Source organism: Protobothrops mucrosquamatus, unplaced genomic scaffold (assembly GCF_001527695.2).
Source record: "Protobothrops mucrosquamatus isolate PMUCROS unplaced genomic scaffold, P.Mucros_1.0 scaffold36, whole genome shotgun sequence".
Classification (NCBI taxonomy): Eukaryota; Metazoa; Chordata; class Lepidosauria; order Squamata; family Viperidae; genus Protobothrops; species Protobothrops mucrosquamatus.
The window spans coordinates 701,453-724,322 of NW_015386420.1; the positions used below are offsets into that span (position 1 = coordinate 701,453).

Here is a 22,870-nt window from a genome sequence, read left to right on the forward strand (position 1 = left end):
TCGCCGAGCCCTGAAGGCCCATCTATTCCGTGCGGCCAGCCTGGCGTAGTTTGATTATGTTTTAGTGGGGGTTTTGTATGGGGTATTTTTAGAGCAGGCCTGTTATTTAATTTGATTTTAGAACAGAAATTTGTGTATATTTATCGTGGTTTTTATTATCGCCTGTTCACCGCCCTGAGTCCCGTAAGGGAGATAGGGCAGTATATAAATTCAATTAATAATAATAATAATAATTAATAATAATAATAATAATAATAATAATAATAATAATAATAACAACTAAGATGTTCTACTAAAAGTAAAACTTAGAGTTTTCAGTAAGTTTTTAAATTCTTCTACAGAGCAAATAAATAATAAATATAAAATAATGTACAGGTAGTCCTCAACCTACGATCACATTTGAGCCCAAAATTTATGTTGCCAAGCAAGACATTTGTTAAGTGAGCTTTGCCATATTTTACGACCTTTCTTGCCAAAGTTGTTAAGTGAATCACTGCAATTGTTAAGTTACTAACATGGTTGTTAAGTGAATCCAGTTTCCCCATTGACTTTGCTTGTCTGAAGGTCGCAAAAGGTGATCACATAACCCCAGGACACTGCCACCTTCAGAAATATGCGTCAGTTGCCAAGAGTCCAGATTTTGATCATAGGACCATAGAGATGCTACAATGGTCATAAGTGTGAAAAACAGTCATAAGTCACTTTTTTCAGTGCCGTTGTAACTTTGTCACTAAATGAACTGTTGTAAGTCGAAGACTACCTGTAATGAAAAAAAACTTTGCAACTGGCAGCAATCTGAAACAAACGTCAGAATGGTACAAGTGAGAAAGTAGCAACACTGAAGTGGGTTTTTTAAAAAGGAAACAAAGAATTATTCAAAATTATGGATATATTTAGACTAGTCTAGCAGTTTACCTGATTCTCTCACATGCCAGGATTGTGGCAGAGGCCTTTGGATCTTGCTGCCTATGTAGCTCTCGTGGTGACCCCTTTTGGGGCATTCTAAGATCAGGGTTTTCTGACCTCAGAAAAAGCCAGCTGTGCAAGATGGCAGAGGGGAGCTGGTTTTCAGTTTTCTTTCTGGAGGTCAGCTGTCTGTTTCTAAGGAATCTTTATATCCCTTGAGATAGCATTCCAGGGGTCATAGAACTGCAACTTCTATTTCATTTTGACTAATATGGACATTTCTACAACAGGTAAAACTCTTGTCTAAACTAAGCATATTAAGGCATGCAGATAAACAGATTCCATGCAATGAATGACTTAGTCAGTGTTGCAAATTTAATTGAATTATGTTGCAGAGAAAATAAACATATTCTGCTAATGTTTTTGACATGACATAGTACTGCTTATCCTAATACTTATGTAGTTAAAATTAGCGCTTGGTTTGTTTTAAAGAACTGCAAGAATGAATGTTCAATATTTATTTATGGTTCTGTGTTGGCAAATGAGGGCTTTAGGTAATGGCAGTTGAGCCACCTCCATCTTAATGCTCTTTTGCTCCCTGTTTTTTCTCCTTTTTTCCTTTTCCTTAAGTTCAAAGTTACATATTTCTGTCTTTGTAGCATGTGATATATATATATTCTTAAGGGTTTGGTGTTACTACTGCTGATGAGGAAGGACAAATATACATACAGCCTTGAAATATTGCCTTTTATTATATTAATAATATTACTATATTAAATTATATTTTGGGCTCTGTGGAGTCCAGTTGCTTTTACTCCCAGGTACATTTGTTTCCTTAACCTGCCTGTAGTCACTGATCTGCAGTACCAGTGTCCTATAAAACGATATTATTTCTCTTTGAACATAACTGTATTGCTTTTTTAAAAATCATTTTTTAATAATTGTATTTAATATATAACATATAAAATACAAAGAAAAAATAGAAATAAGAGATGAAGGGAGGGAAAAGGAAAGGGGAAGAGAAGGTGTGAGGTACAAGGGAAAAGAAAAAAAAAGGTGTTGACTTCCGACTCTTTTTAGCACAGTACAAAATCAGAGCACTCTAGCCTCAACTTTTTGTTTTTACACATTATTACACATTATTATATAACTAGCCATTTCTATAACAGCAAATCTATCTAATCGACAAAACCAGAGTCAAAATTATTATTTTTTTCATCACAAGCACAAAATCCAGAAGTGGTATCCAAATGAAAAACATACTCAAGTATATTCTCCTCTTTAAATAGAATGATCAATTTAACCATTCCTGTTTTATCTCCCTTGCTGTGAAAATAGAACATAGCTGTATTGCTAACTGAACTAAGTAACATTTCGTATTTTGAAAATCAAAAATGCATTGTTCCTGAGAACAAAAATAGTCTAATTACAATACAATTTCATTTTTTGGGGAAAAAAATCACATTGTTATTAACGTATATGTATGTAAATTTTATGTATCATACAAATGACGGAATAAAATACATTCTGCATGATATCATAACATTGCTATTTCAAAGAAACTTAAAACCTTTAGAAATTAAAGTCTGCAATCATGTGCCACTAAATTCAGTTGGGTTTTCCTAAATGGGACTTACTTCTGAATAAGAATTGTATAGGGGAGAGCTTTTTAAATATTCATTTTAAGACCAGCTTTATTAAAATGATAAGTGTATTGTTTGAATTTAACAAGGAACAGAAAAAAGAATCAGAAAATTTTAACAGCAAAGGAGAATGCCAATAAGTAAAAAAGGTGACCTAGTCTGTTAAGCAGGGAAAGCACTATGTTTGAAAATAGTAGGAAATGAATAAAAAATAATACAATGTGTATTTCTAATGCCCCTCACTTTTACCTCGGACCTTTTGTCTTTTTGTCTTAAAGGACTTTGTGTATAAGCTAACTAGTTACTCAGAAATAATTTAGCCAGAATCATATCCTTTGGAAACTTGAGTGTCTGTCAATGAACTTCTTTTCAAGTTGTAAACTCAAAAAAAAAGTGCTTTTGTTACTGGTCCATTTTAACCTACAATGATGGGAAAGAAAGCATTACAATGTAACATTTCTTTGTTCCTCTACTTTAAACAGCTATAGCATATTAAGTAGGACTCTTTTTACTTAATCTACCCACCTTGTTTCATTCTAGAGGAATTTCTTCAAAAATAACATTTAAATCTTTGTTTCTGAAAATAGGATTAGCAAGTGTTGTACCCTTCAAATATTCTGGTTAGTTCATCAGAGCACAATTGGACAGTCTTCTTTTTTTAACGCAAAGAGCCTTTAGTTAATTCTGAATCTCTAAAGAATTAATAACATATTTGGATTTATTCCATGAATGTAACAAGACCAGACATTTCTCAGAATGTTCCTAAAGATTTAAATAGATTTAAAGAAAGTGTTTTGCCCTTTGGGATAATTTAAGTTGCAAAGGATTAGTATGAACCCAAATAACTTTTGGCTTTTTTCAGAACAAAACAATTCCCTGTGGTGCAGCTGTCATAACCCCAAAGTTTATGTATTTAGATACACTTACAAGTGTGTGAGAGATTATATCTTTTCTAAGGGTTGTCTGTTTGAAATATATATTATAGAATGCTGGTTTCTTCTTGTGCTTAATTACAGCAGCTAGGTAAGTTTTTGATTTTCAGCATTTAGAACCACTTATTAAAAATAATATTGGCTGATGTTCCCAGCAGTGGCTTGTTGTTCAGTTTTAGACTCCATTGAATTTTAACAATGGAACTGATGAAAATTTGAAAATGTATCTTGAAAGGAAAACTAGTATGGTTCCTTCACAGCAGTTAATAATAAATGTTTGGGTTATGTTTTGTTTATAAGCACAATTTTTCAAAATTATATGCTAGTATTATTAGTATTATTTAAATATTTAGTATTTAGTATTATTTTAGTATTCAGAAAGATATTTCTATATTTATAAATAGGATTAGACCAAAAAACACTTCTGTGAATATCATATCCCATAGTTATGTTGTCTTAGCTTAATAGACTGATAATGAAATCCTGGGATTTCCCATTCAGAGAAGACTTAATCTTTAGTCTGATTTTTAAAATTTACTTCAAATGTATGACTGTTTAGTTGAATTGTATCCCATCTCCCTCTCTCTTTCTCCCCCCCCTTTAAAATATTTACTGTAATAAGATGTGTATCTTAATAAGTAAAATGCTATATTGTACAATATAGCAAGGATATTATAGGGCACTTGTCTTTATTATAGCAGCTAGGCAAGTATGCTATGAGAGTAAATAATTGTGTATTTGTAACATTTCATTCTATTAATTACTGACATCCTACAACACTCTTTCCAGCTTTTGCATGATGGTAGAACATAGAAATTATTTTGATGTGCCTTTAATATATATTTGTACTTTCCAAAAATTGAAGTCCATCAAGAGCAGCAACTTCTGAAGAAAAAGAACTAACACTGGGGGGGGGAATCCCTAATCCCCCCAAAAAACATATATGTGTGTGTGTGTGTGTGCGCACGCGCGCGCACATGCTAAAAGTACTTGGTCCATGTGTATAGGATACATTGACTGTGAATACCAAATGATAGTTTTACTTAACTTGTTTTCCATATGTTAACATTTTTAGATTCTTTTAGGGTGTATAGTTTTTGAGTCAAAGCTAATCTTATATTTCATAATTTATCAAATTCTGGAGTAAACAACCCTGACAATAATCATCTTCAACGTCATTGTCTGAATCATGTGTATAGGATGGATGCTATATAATCATAGGTTAAAATTTATCATTTTTATGTAAATGACATGGAATCTGATGAACATAGTTCATAATGTGCTATTTTGGTAGGAAACTGTTGACAAGCTAATTAGTTTTTTAAAATTAAAGAGTTCACAATCCATTATATCTGCATTTCAAAGTGGAATACTGCAGTTTTCAGTAGCAAATTTTCATATTGTTGTAGAGTAACTTTTCAGTGGCTAATCTAAACCAAAATAAAATCAGCAAAATTGTAAAAATGTAAAATTACATTCTGTGCAAGTGATAAAGAATTTTTCCCTAAATACTAAGATTTTTTTTAAAAAAACTACATTAATTTTTTAAATGTTATATACATAGAACCAAATTTCTTGAGGATTAGAATTTTTTTTTAAAAAAAAAGTTTGCATCATTGGGCTTGAATATTTTAAAATAAATAATTAAAAATGCACTTTTTGGTAGCCTAAACTTTTGATACAAGTATTCCTGTCATTAAACTTAGAGTAAGCTAAATTGATGGGTTCTTTCAGCAGTCTGGGCTGTGTGCGGAGTTTTGTACTTCTTTAAAAAGTTCTCATTTGCACTCTCCAATGAATTTAAACTTTCTAGATTTGTACCTGCTTAAAAGGAGGTTTGTGACCTCTTGACCCTTTTGTTATCGCTAATTCAGAAAGGCCTTTATTCTGGAAAGCTTAGGTATTAAAGAGAGAGAGATGGAGAGAGAAAGAAAGGGAAGAAGGAAAGAAGGGGGAAAAGCCTTAATGGCATAAGACTTCTTTCTGATCACCCTCTGCTAGATGTTTATGCAAAATGTCAATAGGAGCAATTGGCCTAACACTGTGACAACTTATTTTGCTTGGAAATGGGCTAATCTCCTGTTTGGGTTATCTGGAGGTCAGGTGGGGATTTCTTTTAATGCTGGCTAAACTTTTCAGCCTTTGTTGGGTTGAGGCTAAAATCTTCTCAGCCCTCATGAATCCCAGTTATCTATCAAAGAAAACAGTGGGCTTTATCCCAAAATAGGTATTCTTGAAAGTAAACCCCTTTTTCTTTCATTGGGACTTTTTCTCCAATAAATCTGCTTTGGATGGCAGCAGTGCTTGCTTTTTAGCACATGTGCTCAAGATCATGGGTGGCATTCGGTTCTCCTGATTGCACAGTGGCTACAGTCCTATAGAGAGGGAGAAGGTAGATAAGTCGAATAGGTGCACCCGGCAACACCCTTAATCTTAGATGTGAAAAAAGTGGCTTGTCAGCTCCACAAGGTAGACTAGACCAGAAAATAAAGTCAATTATAAGACTAGAACTATACTTCATTGGGATAAATTACAATAACAGAATTTTTCAAGCCTGGTTATGCTTTATCCCTCCTCCTTGTTAAATTATAGTGCAGGGGTGTCCAACCTTGGCCATTTTAAGACCAGCTGGCTCGGTCACTTACAAATATTGTACTATCTTACTTCCCCAGATTTGAAGAATGCTTTCGCTCTCTTTGCTTATATAATAGTTCTTGCACACTTCTGTCAAGTTTATCCCCCTTATTCTCTGCTTGCAAAAGCAAGAAACACATTTTCTGTCCACCAGCAATAGGCTCCTTTCATGCCTTGCTTTGAGGTAGAAGTGGGAATTGTGTTCTTCAATATTGATAAGCATTCGTTAAAGGCCATCTTCGGGCCCTTACAGAAGTTCACGTAGAAGCTTCCCTACAAATGGCTGCCATTTGCTGGAACTGGTCACCATTGCACTATCACAGCAGGCTGGAACTCAATAAATGTTCAGGCAGGCATGGCTGGCCATGAAATAGGCCTTGGCAGGTTGCATGCTGTGAACTCCCCCCCTTCCCGCCTCAGCAGTGAATCAGCTTCTGTGTGTTTTTATAATAGCCTGCCACCCCTACCCCCAGCTAATTATGCCCCAAGGCTCTGGAAGGCAGCCTTACCTGTTGAAAAGGACTACGCAGCAAGTGTTCTGACATGTTTCTCAGGCAAATTGTATTTGACACAAAGGTACTTTACCCATAGAACAGTCCAGAAGTATTGGGTTGATCACTGGTTAAGAAAAAATAATAATATGGTGCAATATTTGCTAACTAACATTCAACCCTAAAAAGAGAACAGCCTCTCTTTTCATGGCCTTCAATTCACAGTATTTTTTAACATTAACAGTATTAACATTCACATGGACCTTTTGTATTCTCTTGTCTCAGTTCAAACCTGCTGATAGGAAATAATTTGCCAATACTTCGAGTGTTGCCACCTTTTCTTAACATTTTAATTAGTTTCAAACATGAACATCTATAACCTGGTGGTGTATAGATTTCTATCTTGACTTTTCTTTTCTAAACCAGAATTTATTTTTTTCCAAGCTGAGTTCTTAGGAGGGTATATCATTCTGCGGACAGGAGGATACAAAAATTTGTGCATTGGCATATACAGAGGTCGCCAAATTGCAGCTCTAGTGAACAGCCACAAGGGATTCTGCTGTTACCCGGAACTTGGCTGTGCTTGAAAAATTACATTTAATAAGAACCTGCTGGCATTATGTATGATTATATATATACCATAGCTGTAAAAGACATCGAAAAGAGTTCCTTCTTGGACTTTAGTGATCAGCACCATGACACCTGCATGTTAAAATGTTATTATTTGTTTTAATTATTATAATTAAATTATTTGATTACTTATTTCAAATCTCATGGACGATGATTTTTCCGAAATCATCTAAATCTGATTTTAGTTTTACATCTATAAATTTGGAAACAGAAACTAAAAGAATGCAAGACAAGAAGAAAAATCTGAAACCACAAAGTAAGCAACAAATGTCCTTTTTATCTTGCAGCCAAATTGCTGAGTGGTGCATTTGAAAACGTGAATTGGGTTCAAATAGCAGGGGCACATAACTTGGGGTCAGCTACAGGAATTCCTCACACAAATGTCTTCTCTCGCATATTCTTTTGTTCTTTTGAGACTGTTCTGACTGCTGGGTTCAGTCTTGGCTCCTTGAGGCTTTAAATAGCAGAGAGTTAACTCATTACTGGGAAAGAGAAACAATAAATGAGTTCCTAAGTTTTCATATTAGAAATGAGCAAGTTTTTAAAAAATATAATTTAATCTTTGTTAAACTTATCTCTTTACCTAGTTAAACTTTATTAAACCCATACAAGAAGCTTGCCCCGTTGTCTCTAGGCTACCCAGCAGCTGAGTTTGATTTCCTTTTTTCCTTTTAAAAGATAGGTTGACAGAATATTAGTGGTATTACTTTCAACCAATGTGATCCTATAATATAATTGTATATCATTTATTGTCTTTGTATTTGCAGCATCAAATTATTTAAGTGTACAAAGTTACCAGGAAATTTGTAAACACAAACACGTGATTCTCAGTGTTGGTGCATTCTGCAGTAGAAGCAATAGCTGTTGATTTGCAAATAAAATGGGCACCAAATCAGAAACTTAATAAAAAATTATGGAAAAGGTTATTTGTGAAAAACAAGAGAAATAAGATCAGCAGGCAGGCTTATGATCATATCAAGAGTTAGATGTTTCAAAAAAAGGGCTTTTTTAAAAAAAAAATGTCTTCAATATGTATGTTTATAAAAATACTGTTTTGTCAGTTTATGTCTTACACACACAGCCATTGGTAATTCAAAATAATTTTTGAAAATTACATAAATTGCAAAACTAGCAGGTCATAAAAGAAGTATATAAAATGTTCCACCACATTAAATATTAAATATCTACTATAATCAATAATTGAAAGAAGAAGTCTTTATTTTGAACATTTTTTTCAATTTGAGTCATACACTTAGATTGTCACAGACATCTCTTCCAAAAATGAAATACCTTCTTAAAATGTTTAGATGCCATGCTGCATACAATCTTTGCCAGCTACAGAGCCTTAGGATTTGGTAGAAATCTTGTCATACAGCAGAGGTCTTTAAGTACCTGGCAGCATGAAAAATAGAACAGAGTGAAGATGTATAGCCAGGAAAGCATGCCAATCCCTATAATCTCATCATCCTTCATTGATGAAGCACAACTTTACATCAGCCCCAAATCCAACCCAGGGAAATTCCCCTTTTAATTTTCAGTGGGATTTTAATGAGAGAAGGATCAAATATTTAAAACTAGATCTCCCAGTTTCTAGCCTGATGCCTTAACCATCACACCAAACTGGCATATATAATAAAATATTACTTTTCTCCAAATATTTTTCCTCTTTCTCTAATTGCCTGACAGTCTAAGGAGTCATGGATGATGGCTGAAATTATTCGCAAAAACTATATATCTATTTTCTGTCCATAGAAGGATGAAGTTAGAAGAGAACATTAAAGTCATGATTATCTATTCAGTACAGGTCCAGCTGCAGTAGCTGTGACAGAATACTGTCCAGCAGCAAGTAATAACTACTAATTTCTCCTTTTCCTTATTTCAAATATAATTTAATCAAGCGGAATACTTGCATACCTTTAATTATACAGATCTTATTTTAAAACAGGCTTATTCCACCTATGTATAATTTAAGGAGCTTAACTACATTGTTGAAATGAATTGGATTCAGAATAAATAATTCCTGTTTTGATTCCACAGATAGCAACATGTCTTGTTAGTCCCATTTATTTCAACAAAAGTTTGCTTTGATCCAAGTAATGTATTTATCAGCATCCACAGAGCTGTGTACCACTGACTTCTGCTAGATTCTACCTAGTTAGTGTGTGTGTGCACACAAGATTGTTTATGTTGTACACTGCTGTAAGACAGCCATTTTTCCAACTACCAAGTGACTGCTGAATTGCAAAATGACATACTCATAATAATCATAGTTTCCCTGGCTCAATTGGCAGCAGGACTTGCTAACCTTGCACTTTATAGTAGCGCCAACCAACCTATTGTGTGCTACCATTGTGGGAACAGTTAGACTGAAACTTTAAATTTTGCATCATATAAACAGTTGTAAGCTGGTGTGTATATTTTTGGCAAAAGTAACTGTCATATGATTGAACTTGTCTTCAAATACTTTTCCTGTTCCACCTTTATATTTAATTACAGGATTTCAGTCTCCTAGGATTATATCCTCTTCTGCTTGATTGGAAATAAACATGTGTACATTTTTATTTCTGCTGAGATATGAGTCATTATGATTGTCTTAAGCCAAAGCACTGCAGGATGAAGGCCTGATCATCAAAGGCTATTGACCATTTTATCCCACGCTGGTCCAATTTATATAGATTTTTTTTGCTTCCCATTTTAAGGTTAAGAAAGAGTAACCATCAAAAGTTATTCAGCTGTCCCCTGTGCTAAGGGTGGACTAGAATCTGAGTCTTTCTGGTCCAGTGCCTTAATCACTGCACTAGGCTGGCTCTCATTCACACACACACAACACAACACAACACACACACACACACACAGAGAGAGAGAGAGAGAGAATCACATACACATTTATCATTCTCCAGAAAATTAGCATACATATATGTATACATATACCGATACACATTTACAAGAGAGACTCTTATATTTATGTTGGTTTCTTTAGCACTCTGCTCTATTGACAATTCCCTGCATTTCAGGGAATTATTAAGACATCAGTCATAAGCTAAAAGGCTTGTAGGTTTCAAGCATTTTGCCTAATGGTATAATATCGGAAAGAAAATATACTCCTACATTTGTAATTACGGTATTTCAAATTCTCAGATACTAATCCTTTTGCAATCTTAAATTTATGTGACATCCATCCAGAATATTTGCCAGTAGAGCTTGCCATTTACAGTAAATGCAGCAAATCTGTTCCCTGTTGAGCAATAATTGATAAAAATAGTTTGTACGGTAAACGTCAGCCCAGATCAGACGTGAGAAGAGTGAATTTTTTTATCAATAATTGTATCCCATAAAGTATACTCTCCGTGACCATTTTTATCAACTGCCATGTTTGAAAGCCTCTCAAGGACAACCATGGGAAGGGTCAGGATACGATGGGATGAGACAGTACAAGATGGGATGGGGTGGGATGGAATGAAATTTTATTTTGGCCATAAGTAAGGAAAACCAGTAAACAAAGATACAAAGACAAGCATGAGTGGAACTCAATCTTTAGGAGGTATCTTCAGTCTCATTCTTGAAACTAAGGGACAAAACTTACCTACATTATAAAGGACCTGCAAGCTTTTAGCAGCTATTAAGAAAGTACAAAGTCGTTATCTGACTGCCCTGGAATTGTTGATAGAAAAAGAAAACTAAAGGTTGGTGTCCTGTAAACCCCAATAAAAACTGTAGGGTAATAGTACATGTGTGATAGTTTTGACTTCCTCCATGCCAGGAGGACAGGTAGCAAGTTGTCATGGTATCTCTCTTGAAACCCTACATATCTCTGAACTTTTTCTGAAGTCTCTTTTTTCCTGTTGTGCACAAGGTAACAAGTGTCAGTAATTCAGCATTGTTTTTTAATCCAAAACATTTCATTACAATGTTCATTGATGAGATGTTTTATTAGCTAAATTTACTAGACCTAGAAATCAAGCTTTTTGTATATTTTTAATTACTATTAATTCCAAAATCTAGGAAGATGTAACTTGAATAAGAAATGAATAAATATTCACATATAGTTATTGAATATTTATTCAACTTACATGAATTGAAATTAAATGTACAAGTTGGCTGTGGTTAAGCTCACAGGCTGACTTTGGGTTGGTCATCGTCTCTCTGTGCAACCTACTTCATAAAAGTTTTCTGAGTATAAAATTGGAAGTGGAAGTGTTATATATACTGGCTTGGTCCTAGAGAAAAGAAAGTAGGAGGAGAAGGGCATTGTTTTTATCTTTACAATCCACTGCAAACAGAAATTATGAATATGTAAAATAGTTATGTTAATACTAAATAAGTAAAATTAAGCTACAGTGAAGTTTATAAAAAGAATAGATGCATGCTCCTTCTGCAGTAGACTAAATAAATGGGAAAATGTTTCATACTGACCCGTAGAAAATTCATTTGATGCTTCTTGGAACATCTGTTGTTTCTTGCTTGAGTGATACTGTTTGCCAGCCTTCCCTGCTAACAAATTAGTTGTGACATTGAGGGAAAATCTGCAAAGTGTCAAATTATGATCCTAATGATTACCAGTAAGATAGTTCCAAAGACTCATTATAGCAGGTGACTCTTGCCCATCTATAAGTCCATTGCTACCTTGCAAAACTGCAGCGGTGAGTGAAAAAGGAAGTGGCATTGCACAGAGGCTCAAGGATACATTGCTGCACTTTACTGCTGTCCCTGCTTCATCTTTCTCAGATGGTTGTCCCAAAATAACCCCTGAACCCAGCATAGCTCTGCTGCCCTCAGGAGGGGAGAAGAACGTATAATTGAATGGCTAAGATTATGAATTGGTTCTGTGCTGCATTTAAAGCTGGCTTCTATGGCATTTTTTTAAAAATAAATGCTTGGGAATTAATTGTAGTGTAATCAGCTAGTTGTAGAATTTATCAGAGGGAGCACAAAATATTGTTCTTTGTCTCCTCTGCGCTGAACTGGCTCTGATGTTGTCTCTCTTGATACTAACATTTCCCTTTCTTCTGCGTGTCAGAGAGGGGGCACAGGGGCTGAAACTTCAGTGGTTGTGTTGCTTCTCTGTGCTACAGACCTTGTGCATTTGGTCATTCTGCATAAATGAAGAGGGGAACATTGACAGCTAAAGTTGCCATCTTGATTCCCCGCCCCACTTTCTTCCTTTTTAAAAGCAGTTTCTTCTTTCTTGCTCAAGAATGATTCTGCAGCTGTATGTAAGAAGCAGGACCTCCAGCAGGCTTGGATGTCTTGTTCTTTCCATTACTGGCACAAACAACATCCATTACACAATATAAGCAAGTGCCAATTTGCTTATGAAATACAGTATATGAAGCCATGAGAGGCATCAATTTTTTGGTATGTGATTGCAGTGAGGAGGATATGAATTTGTATTCCGTATCTGTTGCAGCAATCTTAAACAAGGGAGTAAGATTCCTTGAATATAGCAGCACTAATTTCAGGAATTGTGAAGTGCACGCATACACAGACAGTTTAAGACAAATTTGCTTTCATTTCAGTACAGTAATGACTCTACACACTTCTTCAAGAGATAGGCCCCCTCTCTTGTCTACTCCTTGAATTTTTCTCTAGATTACCAGGAATGTAAGGGTTCTTACATATCTGCCTTTTTTTTCTAACATGAGCAAAATACAGGCAGTCCTCAACTTAATGACTGTTTAAAGTTACAACGTCACTGAAAAAAGTGACATGACAATTTTTCACACGACCTTTGTAGCATCTCCATGATCATGTGATCAAAATTCAGATGCTTGGCAACTGATTCATACTTACGAACTTTTGCTGTTTCCCAGGGTCATGTGATCACCTTTTGCAACCTTTTGACAAGCAAAATCAATGGGAAAGCTAGATTCACTTAAAAACCATGTTACTAACTTATCAACTGCAGTGATTCACTTAACGATTGTGACAAGAAAGGTCATAAAATGGGGCAAAACCCAGTTAACAAACGTCTCATTTAACAACAGAAATTTTGGGCTCAATTGTGCTCTTAAGTCAAGGACTACCCGTACTTTAACTTTGTACTTGTCTTTTTGAATCATGCATTCTAACATTTTCTCTCTTGTTTTTTGGTAGGGGAATTTATCTATTTACCGTATCACAAAATCTAGACTATAGCACACAATTAATACTTACATTGTATTAATACATGCATATATAAGAGGAAGCCTATAAAATTAGCAGTTCATTGGCGGTACCAAGTGGTTTGTATAAAATAAGGCTATAGATAAAAAGTTTGCTACTGCCTTCGAAACGCCTGGGTAAATGGTGGTTTAGTAAGAATATCTCAGTCTCCTCTTCATGTGTGGAGTCTGCCAGTCTCAAAGGGGTGCATTAGCTCTGATTGCCAGTGACAATACTGTGGGCACTTTAGAAGATTATGGGAAAGAGACTCAATCTGTGTACTTGAGCAAGTACATACTCAGAGTTTGGCATATTGATCAGCTATCACCCTAATAAGGAGAGCATCTCTATGGATTAGGGAGAAGACCCTTCTGTGTAGGGCAATCAGAATCTTATAGAGGTAATTGAGCAGGTTCAAGGGAAGGGGGGAGCAATTCATCTAAAGGGACACGGGAAAATTTGGCTCTGTCTACTTGAACGTTTCAATCCATACCCTTTGCTTAAATTCTACCAAGGTTTTTTTCTAGGCTCAAAGCAAGTAGGGCTGGGATTGACAGTTCACACTGTCTCAGATCTTGGTCTATTTGTTTTTTCAGAGTAGACTCAGTGAGGAATGAGATGTACCAATGAGGTTCCCCAAATGATTTGTTTTGCCCAGAATTTTAGCTGACATAATCTTGTCCAGGCTTCAAATGAGATGCAGCCTAGCTCTATTCTGGTGATGGCATTAGAAGTTGAGTAAAGCATATATGCTATTGATTTTAAGAATTTTGTTTATACTTTTTAGAGATTGATAAGTTTTTGTAAATCTGAGATCAACACAGCATCATGCTGTGAATGGAATAATTTGAAAATTGTTCCCTTGCCAACTAGCAAATTTGTTGATTGCTAGTGGTAATTTTTGAGCTATCATAGTTAATTCAATAGGATTATTTGATGTTTTCTAGGATGTTCTTAGAAGGATGTATACCATCCTTTCAAGTCCTTTCATGAAAGACTGATTATCTTTCCTTAGAACTTGTCCCCAGTTCTCCAATTGGGTATAACTGGGAGGAGAGGTAAAGAAGTTAGCGCAATTCATCATTACTTTAAATAACCAGCTCCACTATCTCAATGCTAACACTTTCCAGTTTAGTGCAGGGATTGGCACAAGTTAAAATGTGACTTAATCTTTTGGTTGAATTGCTTCTGTGGAAAGGGCAGGACTTTCAGGAATTCAACTTATTCACTAATTAGCATTTTTAAACTATGGGATAAATACTGAAAAAGAATTAGACTACATTTATCACCTCTTATTGTGATATTTATTTATGAAGGAGAGTGTCCAGAAAAAAATTACCAGTAGAGGGGTAGTCATTCATATCAAATATAAGAATTATTAATAAAATAATGAAGACCTTCGAGATACTTTAAATATAGTAGTCAGTGTATCACACTGGTTTCCAAATCTACAAATAAGCAATATAGTCCTAAAGGAATAACAAAAAACAAGGAGATTTGACTGAATTTGTTGACCAAGATGCAGATCATTTATTGGAATGCACCTATACATTGTAATACAGTTCAGAAAATGAACACGTTATGGATTATAAGATCAAATGGATATAGAATTTAAACAAAATAATTGGTATGCAACAATGGAACATTAATGGAATCTACAAAGGTGTTCATACCATATCCAAAGTTTGATTTTCTCTTAACATAAGACTAAAACATTTTTTTTCTTTTTCTTTCTTCTGATGTGCTAAATTCATGTTTTTTAGATTAGATAAAACTTAATGTTTTCTTTTCTCATTTTATAATTTATAAACTGAACCTTGTTGGTTACAACTGCAGGTTAATTGAACAATAATCTGATTTTAATAGTAATTTATGTTACTTATTTCAGTGTTCATATAAAATATATCTATATATCAGTGTCAGTTGGAAAACTTTTCTTATAAATTTTAGAATGCTTGTAAACCTCTTTATTTACAACTTGTTTTCCTATTTTTTCTTACTTTTTCCTATTATTTAATATTATTTCCTTCATTTAATAAATATTAATTGGAAAACAATAAATCAATAACAGAAAAAAGATACATCTGGAGAATATATATTGCTTTATAAGATGAAAAGCATGACAAAATAACTTTATGTTAATATTTAGCTGATGTGTAGAAATCTTGTAGATATTTTAATGTAGAAGTTATCAAAAAAATGGAAAACTCATGAAGTTTTTGGGTTTAAGAAATTGACCAGTATCTTTATTTGATTTTGAGATCTTTGAATGCCTATAGCATGCCGCTTTGTATAAATGAGAAACAAAAGAGATTTTGCTAGCTTGAAGCCTTTCATTCATCAGTGACAATTAACCGATCTATTTGAAAAATGATAATTACAGAAACCCATGACATTAATCAATGTTGGATAAATATTTTATTTTGCAGCTGCATGGCCAGTTATTAGGTACAGATTTGGCAAAGTCAAAAAGTAATACTACAATAGAAAAGTTGATTACGTATGAATGGCTTACACAATTGTTATAGAACTGCATTTTGCTGAAATCTTATTATCTATTCAGCCTACTCCTATTGAGAGTTATGGAGAGTCACAGCATTGACAGTTGCAGCACTTCCCCGTTTAAGCTTCTCCCCTAGGCTTACATGGGGATTTAGGCTTCAGGTTTTCATTTATTATTTATTTTTTTGGATTTCTGCTCAGCCTTTTATTCAGGAACTCCAGGTAGCAAAAAAATGTTCCTCTCACGTTCCCCTAGAACCACCTTGTGAAGTAGGCTAGACTGACGGAGAATGACTGCCCCAAATAGACTTGGTGAGCTGTGGTGGTCAACTAGAGCTGGTGTCTCCCCAGGGCCAAGAGCAAATACTGTTATCCATGGCTTAAGTACAGTACTGTAGCATGTAGCATGTTTTGAAAAATGTTGATGAATTATTTAGACAAGTATCAGTGATATGTCAATAGGTTATGACTGTATTACTAACTTCTTCTGGCTACAATTTTTACTTCTTTACCTGGAAGGAAGCTTTGTTCAGTTGAATGAGGCCTGTTTGTGCCCAAGCATGCAGTGTTGATGTGTTAATGAATTGTCTGCATTAGTTTCTGAATCCAGAAAAGCCTTCCAGGATGTCTTAAAATGTAAAACGGGGCATTCCTAAATGTTTCAGTTCAAAAGTAAGTACCAGACAGTTCAGAGGGTCTTATTTTCAGAGAAGTGCATGTGGCATGGTAACCTTAAAAACTTAAAAACATCCCAGTAGGACAGAAATGGAAAAAAACAGAGAAGGTTGTGGAAATCACATTGGAGAAGCCCAGTCTGGGTTCCCTTCTTTGCATATTGAAGATGCTTTCAAAGCTGAGCTTTAATTATGGGAATTATACTTCTATCCGGAAAGGCAGCCACTCCAGTAGCCTACTACAGCATTGGGCCCAGAAGCAGACTGGCAGCCAGAGCCACTGAACCACAAGCCATAGTGAATCACAAAGAGAGAAAGCAAACACTGCATCTCACACTGGTGACAGTTTCCCTTTTTGTTGCCCCCCCCCACCCCCAACCATGGATCCTGCAGAAGGGGGATGAAGGCCTGGGTCATTCCAGCCAGTTTAGATTTCTCCTTGTGGCTTTGAAGGTGGTGGTGCAAAGGTGGCTTGTCTTGGGAAAGGTTCACTTTGAAAAGTGCCACAAAGGGGGGGGGGGAATGGGGAGGGAAAATGTGGTTCCAATCCGCATTTGTTCACCTAGCAGAAATGAGGGGGTTTTTTTATTTTTTGTTTACTAGATGTTCAGAGGTGCACAAGGATTTATTCTGGGGGCCATGTTATCCTTGCCTTATTTAATTTTAAATAAGAAAGTTCAGCATCATGGCAATGTAAAAAAATATTCCTGTTTCTTAAGCATAATATGAGCAAGAAGGAGCTAGCTCCCAGTGATGAGTGACTGAACCCTTAAATTCAGACTGATTGTACAAAGGTACAAGCACTGGAATCTTAGGTTTATGGAGCCTTTTCAGTAAAAATATCTTACTTACTGTGTTGATGGTTTATATTTATTATTAGATTTATATCCCATCTTTCCACCAGGAGCTCATAGGAAGCACCACATAGCAATCCAGTTTTTCCTCCCTAACAATCCTTTGAGGCAGGTTAATCTCCTTGCATTGAAGATACGAAGGGGACAAATGAATGAAAGTTTTTATTGACAAAGAAACACAATGTCATCTTAAAAACAACATCCAGGTCTGCCTAGGCCAGGGGTAGGCAACCTTGGCTCTTTTATGACTCGTGGACTTCAACTCTCAAAATTCCTGAGCCAGTGAAGTCCACGAGTCATAAAAGAGCCAAGGTTGCCTACCCCTGGCCTAGGCTGTAGGTTTGCCACATTCTCCTTATTGATTTACTGACACCTGTTTGGTGCCAGCTTACTCCTCCCACGTAAAAAGGATTTAAGTATAAAAGTTAAATACGGCTAATCAGGGTTTTAAGTGCCTTTTCTCGGTAGCATTGAAATTTTAATTAAAGCGCCTCCCACAAGCTCCTTCTTTCCCAGCTACAGGAGAGACAATTGAGTAGGGAGTTGCTTGGCTAGCAATTCAGAAAAAAATCACACTGAAGTGGGGATACAAACTAGTGAGTTGGCCAGTAGATCCACCCTGAGTAATAGAGATATAATGTCTTTTTTTTTTTTTTAAAGATGCGTTGTGTACTTTTCTATGGCCAATGCCCATAAATGATGGGTGGAGCTTCGATCACATCGTGTCTGCCATTTTTTATTTTTTGGACACGTCTCCCTTTTCTAGGGATAGCCAGCCTGTTGGTCTTTTATTTCGGAGGGAAAGAAATAAAACTTATAAAAAATCGCCATCCTCCTTCTTCACGGCTAGGAAAATGGAGCAGCTATCGCGATTAACGCCGGGCAGGGCTGGAGAGCCACAGTGTCCCAAAGGCCGCTTTTCTCCTCTCCTCCCTCGGCTCTGAGGGATCAGTTTCAGCGCGGCCTAGCTGCCTCCCCCCTTGCTCTTCCCGGCCCTCCGGTCTCCCCGCGTGGGAACGGCTCGCGAACGGCGCGGCTCCCTTCGGCTCAGGCGCTGCTCCGCGTGGGAGGCCGCGGGAAATCCGATCTCTCTCCGGGCAAGCCGGAGCGCCGCCAAAGGCCTAGCGGGAAGTGTCAGGTGTCCCCCGAGGCGGCGGGATCGCGCTGCTTAACTGCCGCTTCTGGCCGCCGTTCCCGACTCCTTCCCTCGGATTAAGGCGGAGAGGAAATCGCGCGCCGAGCCCCTTAATTACGAGATCAAGGGGCCCGTGAGAGCGTCCCGGCCGCCGCCTCCAGCGGGCTCGGCTCGGCTCGGCTCGCGGCGAAGTCAAAACAAGCCAGCTCGCAGGAACCGCCGGGATGGGGATTTCGGGGGCCGGGGGGGCGCGGAGGGGAGGCCGGTGGAGGCTCTGATCCGCGCCCAAGTCGCAGGCCAGGGGGTCGACAGCCTGAAACAATGGAGAGCCGCGGCTCGGAAGTCGGGTTTAAGTGGTTTAGCGGGGATTAGGACTTCAAATTGGAGACGGGGCTGCCGCTTCCCTGCCAGAGTCACCCCCGGCTTTTAAGAGATTACGCCGGGATTTGACGGCAGCTCCAGCGGCAGATTCTGAACCCGGGAAAGAGCGGCGGGGGAGGGCGGGGGGGGGGGGGAGAGGCCGGAGGCAGATCTGGTCCGGCCGTCACATCATCAGGATCGGGTTCTTAGTTTTAATGCATCCTTATTAAGCATGTTCGGAGCAGCGAAAAAGCGTCCCCGGATACACCCAGAAGGCTTTGAAATGAATGGACTCCGGGGGAATTCTCTTCCCTGCGCTTTCCCGACTGTCTTGGCTAGACCGTCTGGCAACGTGCAGGGAGGGACGGGAAAGCCGGTTGGGGACGGCGGGGCTGGGCGGGTGTTGCAGGCTCGTCCCGATGAAGCCGCCGAGGGTGGCCTTGACCTGATCCTTCTCTGTCGCTTTGTTTCCCGCAGCTCCTGGATCTCTTCATGGTGTGGGACTGGTCGACTTACCTGGCCGATTACGGGCAGCCCGGCTCCAAGTACCTGCGCGTCAACCCCAGCACAGCTTTGGCCCTCTTGGAGAAGTAAGTGGCCGCGGAGAACGCCGGGTTTGAACGGAAAAGCCGCGGCTGCGCCGGAGGAGACGCCACCCTCCGGTTCCGTTTGTCCTTTCTGCTTCCTAGTCGCCAAACGTCCCGCTTAAAAACGACTAAGATAAGCACCCCCAAGAAGAGCCAGCCAGAAGCCTAGAACTGCGGGGTCTGCACCTTCGGGCCGAGCGGTGGCCGAGCACCTGATTGGGAAGGTTTGCGGGTGGAGCGCCTCTTCTCCTGAATCTGCCCGAACAGCAAACAAGAAAACACCCTTCTCCCCCCCCCCAACCCCGGTCTTTGAAATAGGGCCCGCTGGGGTCTTCAGAGCTGAGCGTCCGAAGAGCGCGCTTCCCTTGGCTTAGCGTTCGGGCTTTCTCGGACGCCTTTCCGCGGCGCTTTTGCTCTTCAGCTGATCTCCTCTTATCTCTGATATCCAGTATTCCTTTCGGTTTCTCTCTCTCTCCCCCCCCCCGCCGCCGCCCTTTGGATCAATCAGCAAATCAATCGGTAGTTGTGTTTCGAAGTCCGTTGGATCCGGACTCGGCAAATTGTTGACCTTCTGGTTAAAACAAGCCGGGCTCCCAGACCTGGCTAAGGTGGCCGGTGGCCTGGCTATTCCTCAAATTGTCGGGTTAGTTTTTTTAACTTTAAAAATTAAAGGGAGCTCGAGAGAATAAAGATCAGTTGGCTGGGTAAACCTGAATAATAAACGTGGGGGTGGTGATGTCTGATTTGTGGCTGCGATGTTCTCTCCCAGCTTTCCCGGGTATTTCTACAGGTATTTCTCTGTTTGCTAACTCGTTTGCGCTCTTTCTCTCCCTTCCCGCCTCCCCTTCCTGCTTGCACCGCCGGGACGTTTGGCAGAGTCCACCGAGGGTAAGCATTGTTTCGATTTGGAATCAGTTCCCCAGGATTCACTTCAAAACTGTTGGGAAGCTTTGTGGAAAGAGCCAAACTTTGGATGGTTCTTTGTAAGGGAGCCAGGCGGGGGTCCAGCTCCTTAAAGTGACCTTGCCCTGCGCTTCGGCTTTTTTTTTTTTTTTTTTTTTGCTGGGGGCTGCATGCGGGTTTCTTGGAACTGCAGTCTCCCTCGTCAGCATTGTAAACGTCTGAGTTTCGGACAGAAATAGTTGCTCTATTGAACTGACCCCATTCAGGGCATTTCCAAATCTCATAGGCCCAATTGGGGCGATCTCCAAGTCCTAATTATTTCCCCCAAGAAACAGAAGGGCTCAAGCCTTCCGAGATAGTGGGGACCTGTTGACCCCCGCCTCCAAAAAAACACCCACCCACCCCGCCCAACTGTCTTTCCGGGACTTCGGTCTTATAAGAAACTGAGGAGAGAACTGGCTTACCTTTGCGGGCCTGTCCTTCAACCCCCCCCCCAAAGCGCTTCCTGGAAGCCGCTTCTGGGCTCCCAGGCTTTCTGGCGGAGGCTGGAAGGAAACCCCAGGGTGAGTTCGTGGATTGGGCGCCGTGCGGGGTTCTCCAAGAGCTCCCTGACCTTCCATTTTCTCGGCTTCCCTTTCAGGATGAAAGATGTGAACAAAAAGAACCACCTTTTTGCCCAGTTCCGGAAGAACGACCGCGACAAGCAGAAGCTGATCGAGACGGTGGTGCGGCAGCTCCGGGGATTGGCCAACTGCATCGCCCAGCACCCGTGAAAGCGGCCCCGCCCCACCTCACCCCACCCCACCCGCCGCCGAGCCGGGCTCCCGAGAAGCTGGTTCCGGTGAAAGGGCCGCTGATTTGACGGAGAACGAGAAGGAGGCCCTGGAAGGGACCGGCCGAAGGGAAGGGCTCCTTCCCCTGCCTTGCACCCCTTGAAAAGGAGGCCAAGCCTTGCCAAGGGGAAGCGGGCCTCTGCCTGTATTGGCTGCCCCTGCCGTACTCGGTTGTAAATACGATTTTAGGAGAAGACCTCAAGGTCCTCCCCGGCGTCCCCGAAAGGCCATTTAGTGTCTTCTGCTCCAAGATCCCATTTTCCAAACAGCGATTTTTCTCGACTCGGACGTTTCCTACTTGCCCCTCTGCTTCCCTGCCTCCGCATTATATTTGTTTGTTGTAAGCCTTAAGTAACCCTGACATCAGAATTTCTCCCTTTTTTCAGGTGGGGGAGCCCAAAAGTTCGGGGAGCCATTTTGTAGTACCCTTTAAACTACCTAACTGGAACTCGGTCCCGATGGTGTCCGAGCGACTTGACTCTGGATAGCAGCCTCCCGCCCTTCCATTTTTCTCCGGGGATCGGCCAGCGTTGGGTGTGGGGCACTGGGGGAGGGAGGTTTCCTGGGTCTAGGTGCCCCCCCCTTCTGCCAGGGAGCGGCCTTGCCGGGAAGACAAGCGAATGTATCCTAAAGGGAATGCCCCATAACTATGGGACTTGTAGAGAATGTCCACTTTCTTCCCATTCCTCGCCGCTGATTAAATTATTTGACGGTCCTGCTGAACTCGCTCGTGTAAACCTAGAACTTCCTTTAGCTGGATGTCGCTGGATGCGCCGTTCACATGCTACAGGCAAAGGAACCTGGGCGTGTTTTCCTCGAGCGGATTATCCGCCTTCTACAGTTCCCTCGGTGTTGCGCGGCTGGCGGCTCTTTCCAGAACCGCGAAGATCCGATTGAGCCGACGCTTTCAAAGAGAAGCCAGAGCATCTTTCCTCTGCAGCAAAGATGCGAGCTGCCTTCGATAGGTTTTCCTCGGGATTTAGGGACGGGAGGGAGCAACTGTCCAGCGGGTCAGTACGCTCCAAACAGGGGAACTGAGGCTTCGGGCACTCCGGTGGAGGCCAATGGCGCAGAGGTCCAACCGCCCGACGGCATTCTGGGGTCTTCCGAGGGATCCAGAGGCCTCCTCCCCTTCCGGGAAGCGGCAATTTTCGTGTGTAAAGAGGAGAGATTTAAGCAGTGGTGGGATTCAAATATGCGAACAACCGGTTCTCTGTGTGGATGCCGCTTCCAGAAGTCCATTCTGGGCCTGAGCAACAAAAAAATAGCTATTAGTTCTACTGAACTGGTGCGAACTGGCTGAATCCCACCACTGGATTTAGGGGTCCCCTGTCTGGTGCCAATTGGGATTTGCTGAGGGGAGGGGGTCGGGTCAGGTCAGCAACTTTCCCATTCATCCCAAAGATGATTATATACCCGGTTCAAGTTGATGGGTATTGCTGCCTATTGTCTCCGGTTGACTTGGGGCGGGGAAGCAGTTGCGAACTTGGCTTCCCGAGAAGCCTTTACGCTTCCGAGTGGCGCAAGTTCTTGGCCCAAAGCCGCTCCGAACCGACTTGCTGGCAGGTGGACTGAGGACTTTACGCCCCGGAGATACGCCAAGCCAGCCTGTGGCCTCCAGGGTGAAGAGCGACAGAAGCGAGCT

General features: G+C 39.9%; 1 protein-coding gene across 1 annotated transcript in view; it reads left to right on the top strand.

Annotated features, from left to right (window-relative positions):
• The window catches only part of EXOC6 (exocyst complex component 6), a 105,716-nt gene extending 84,551 nt beyond the window's left edge, over positions 1-21,165 (top strand). The window contains exons 21-22 of the mRNA XM_015811279.1: positions 19,380-19,492; positions 21,033-21,165. Coding sequence (XP_015666765.1) covers positions 19,380-19,492; positions 21,033-21,165 — 246 coding nt within the window. The remainder of the gene's footprint in view (positions 1-19,379; positions 19,493-21,032) is intronic.
• The last annotated feature ends 1,705 nt before the right edge of the window (positions 21,166-22,870 follow it).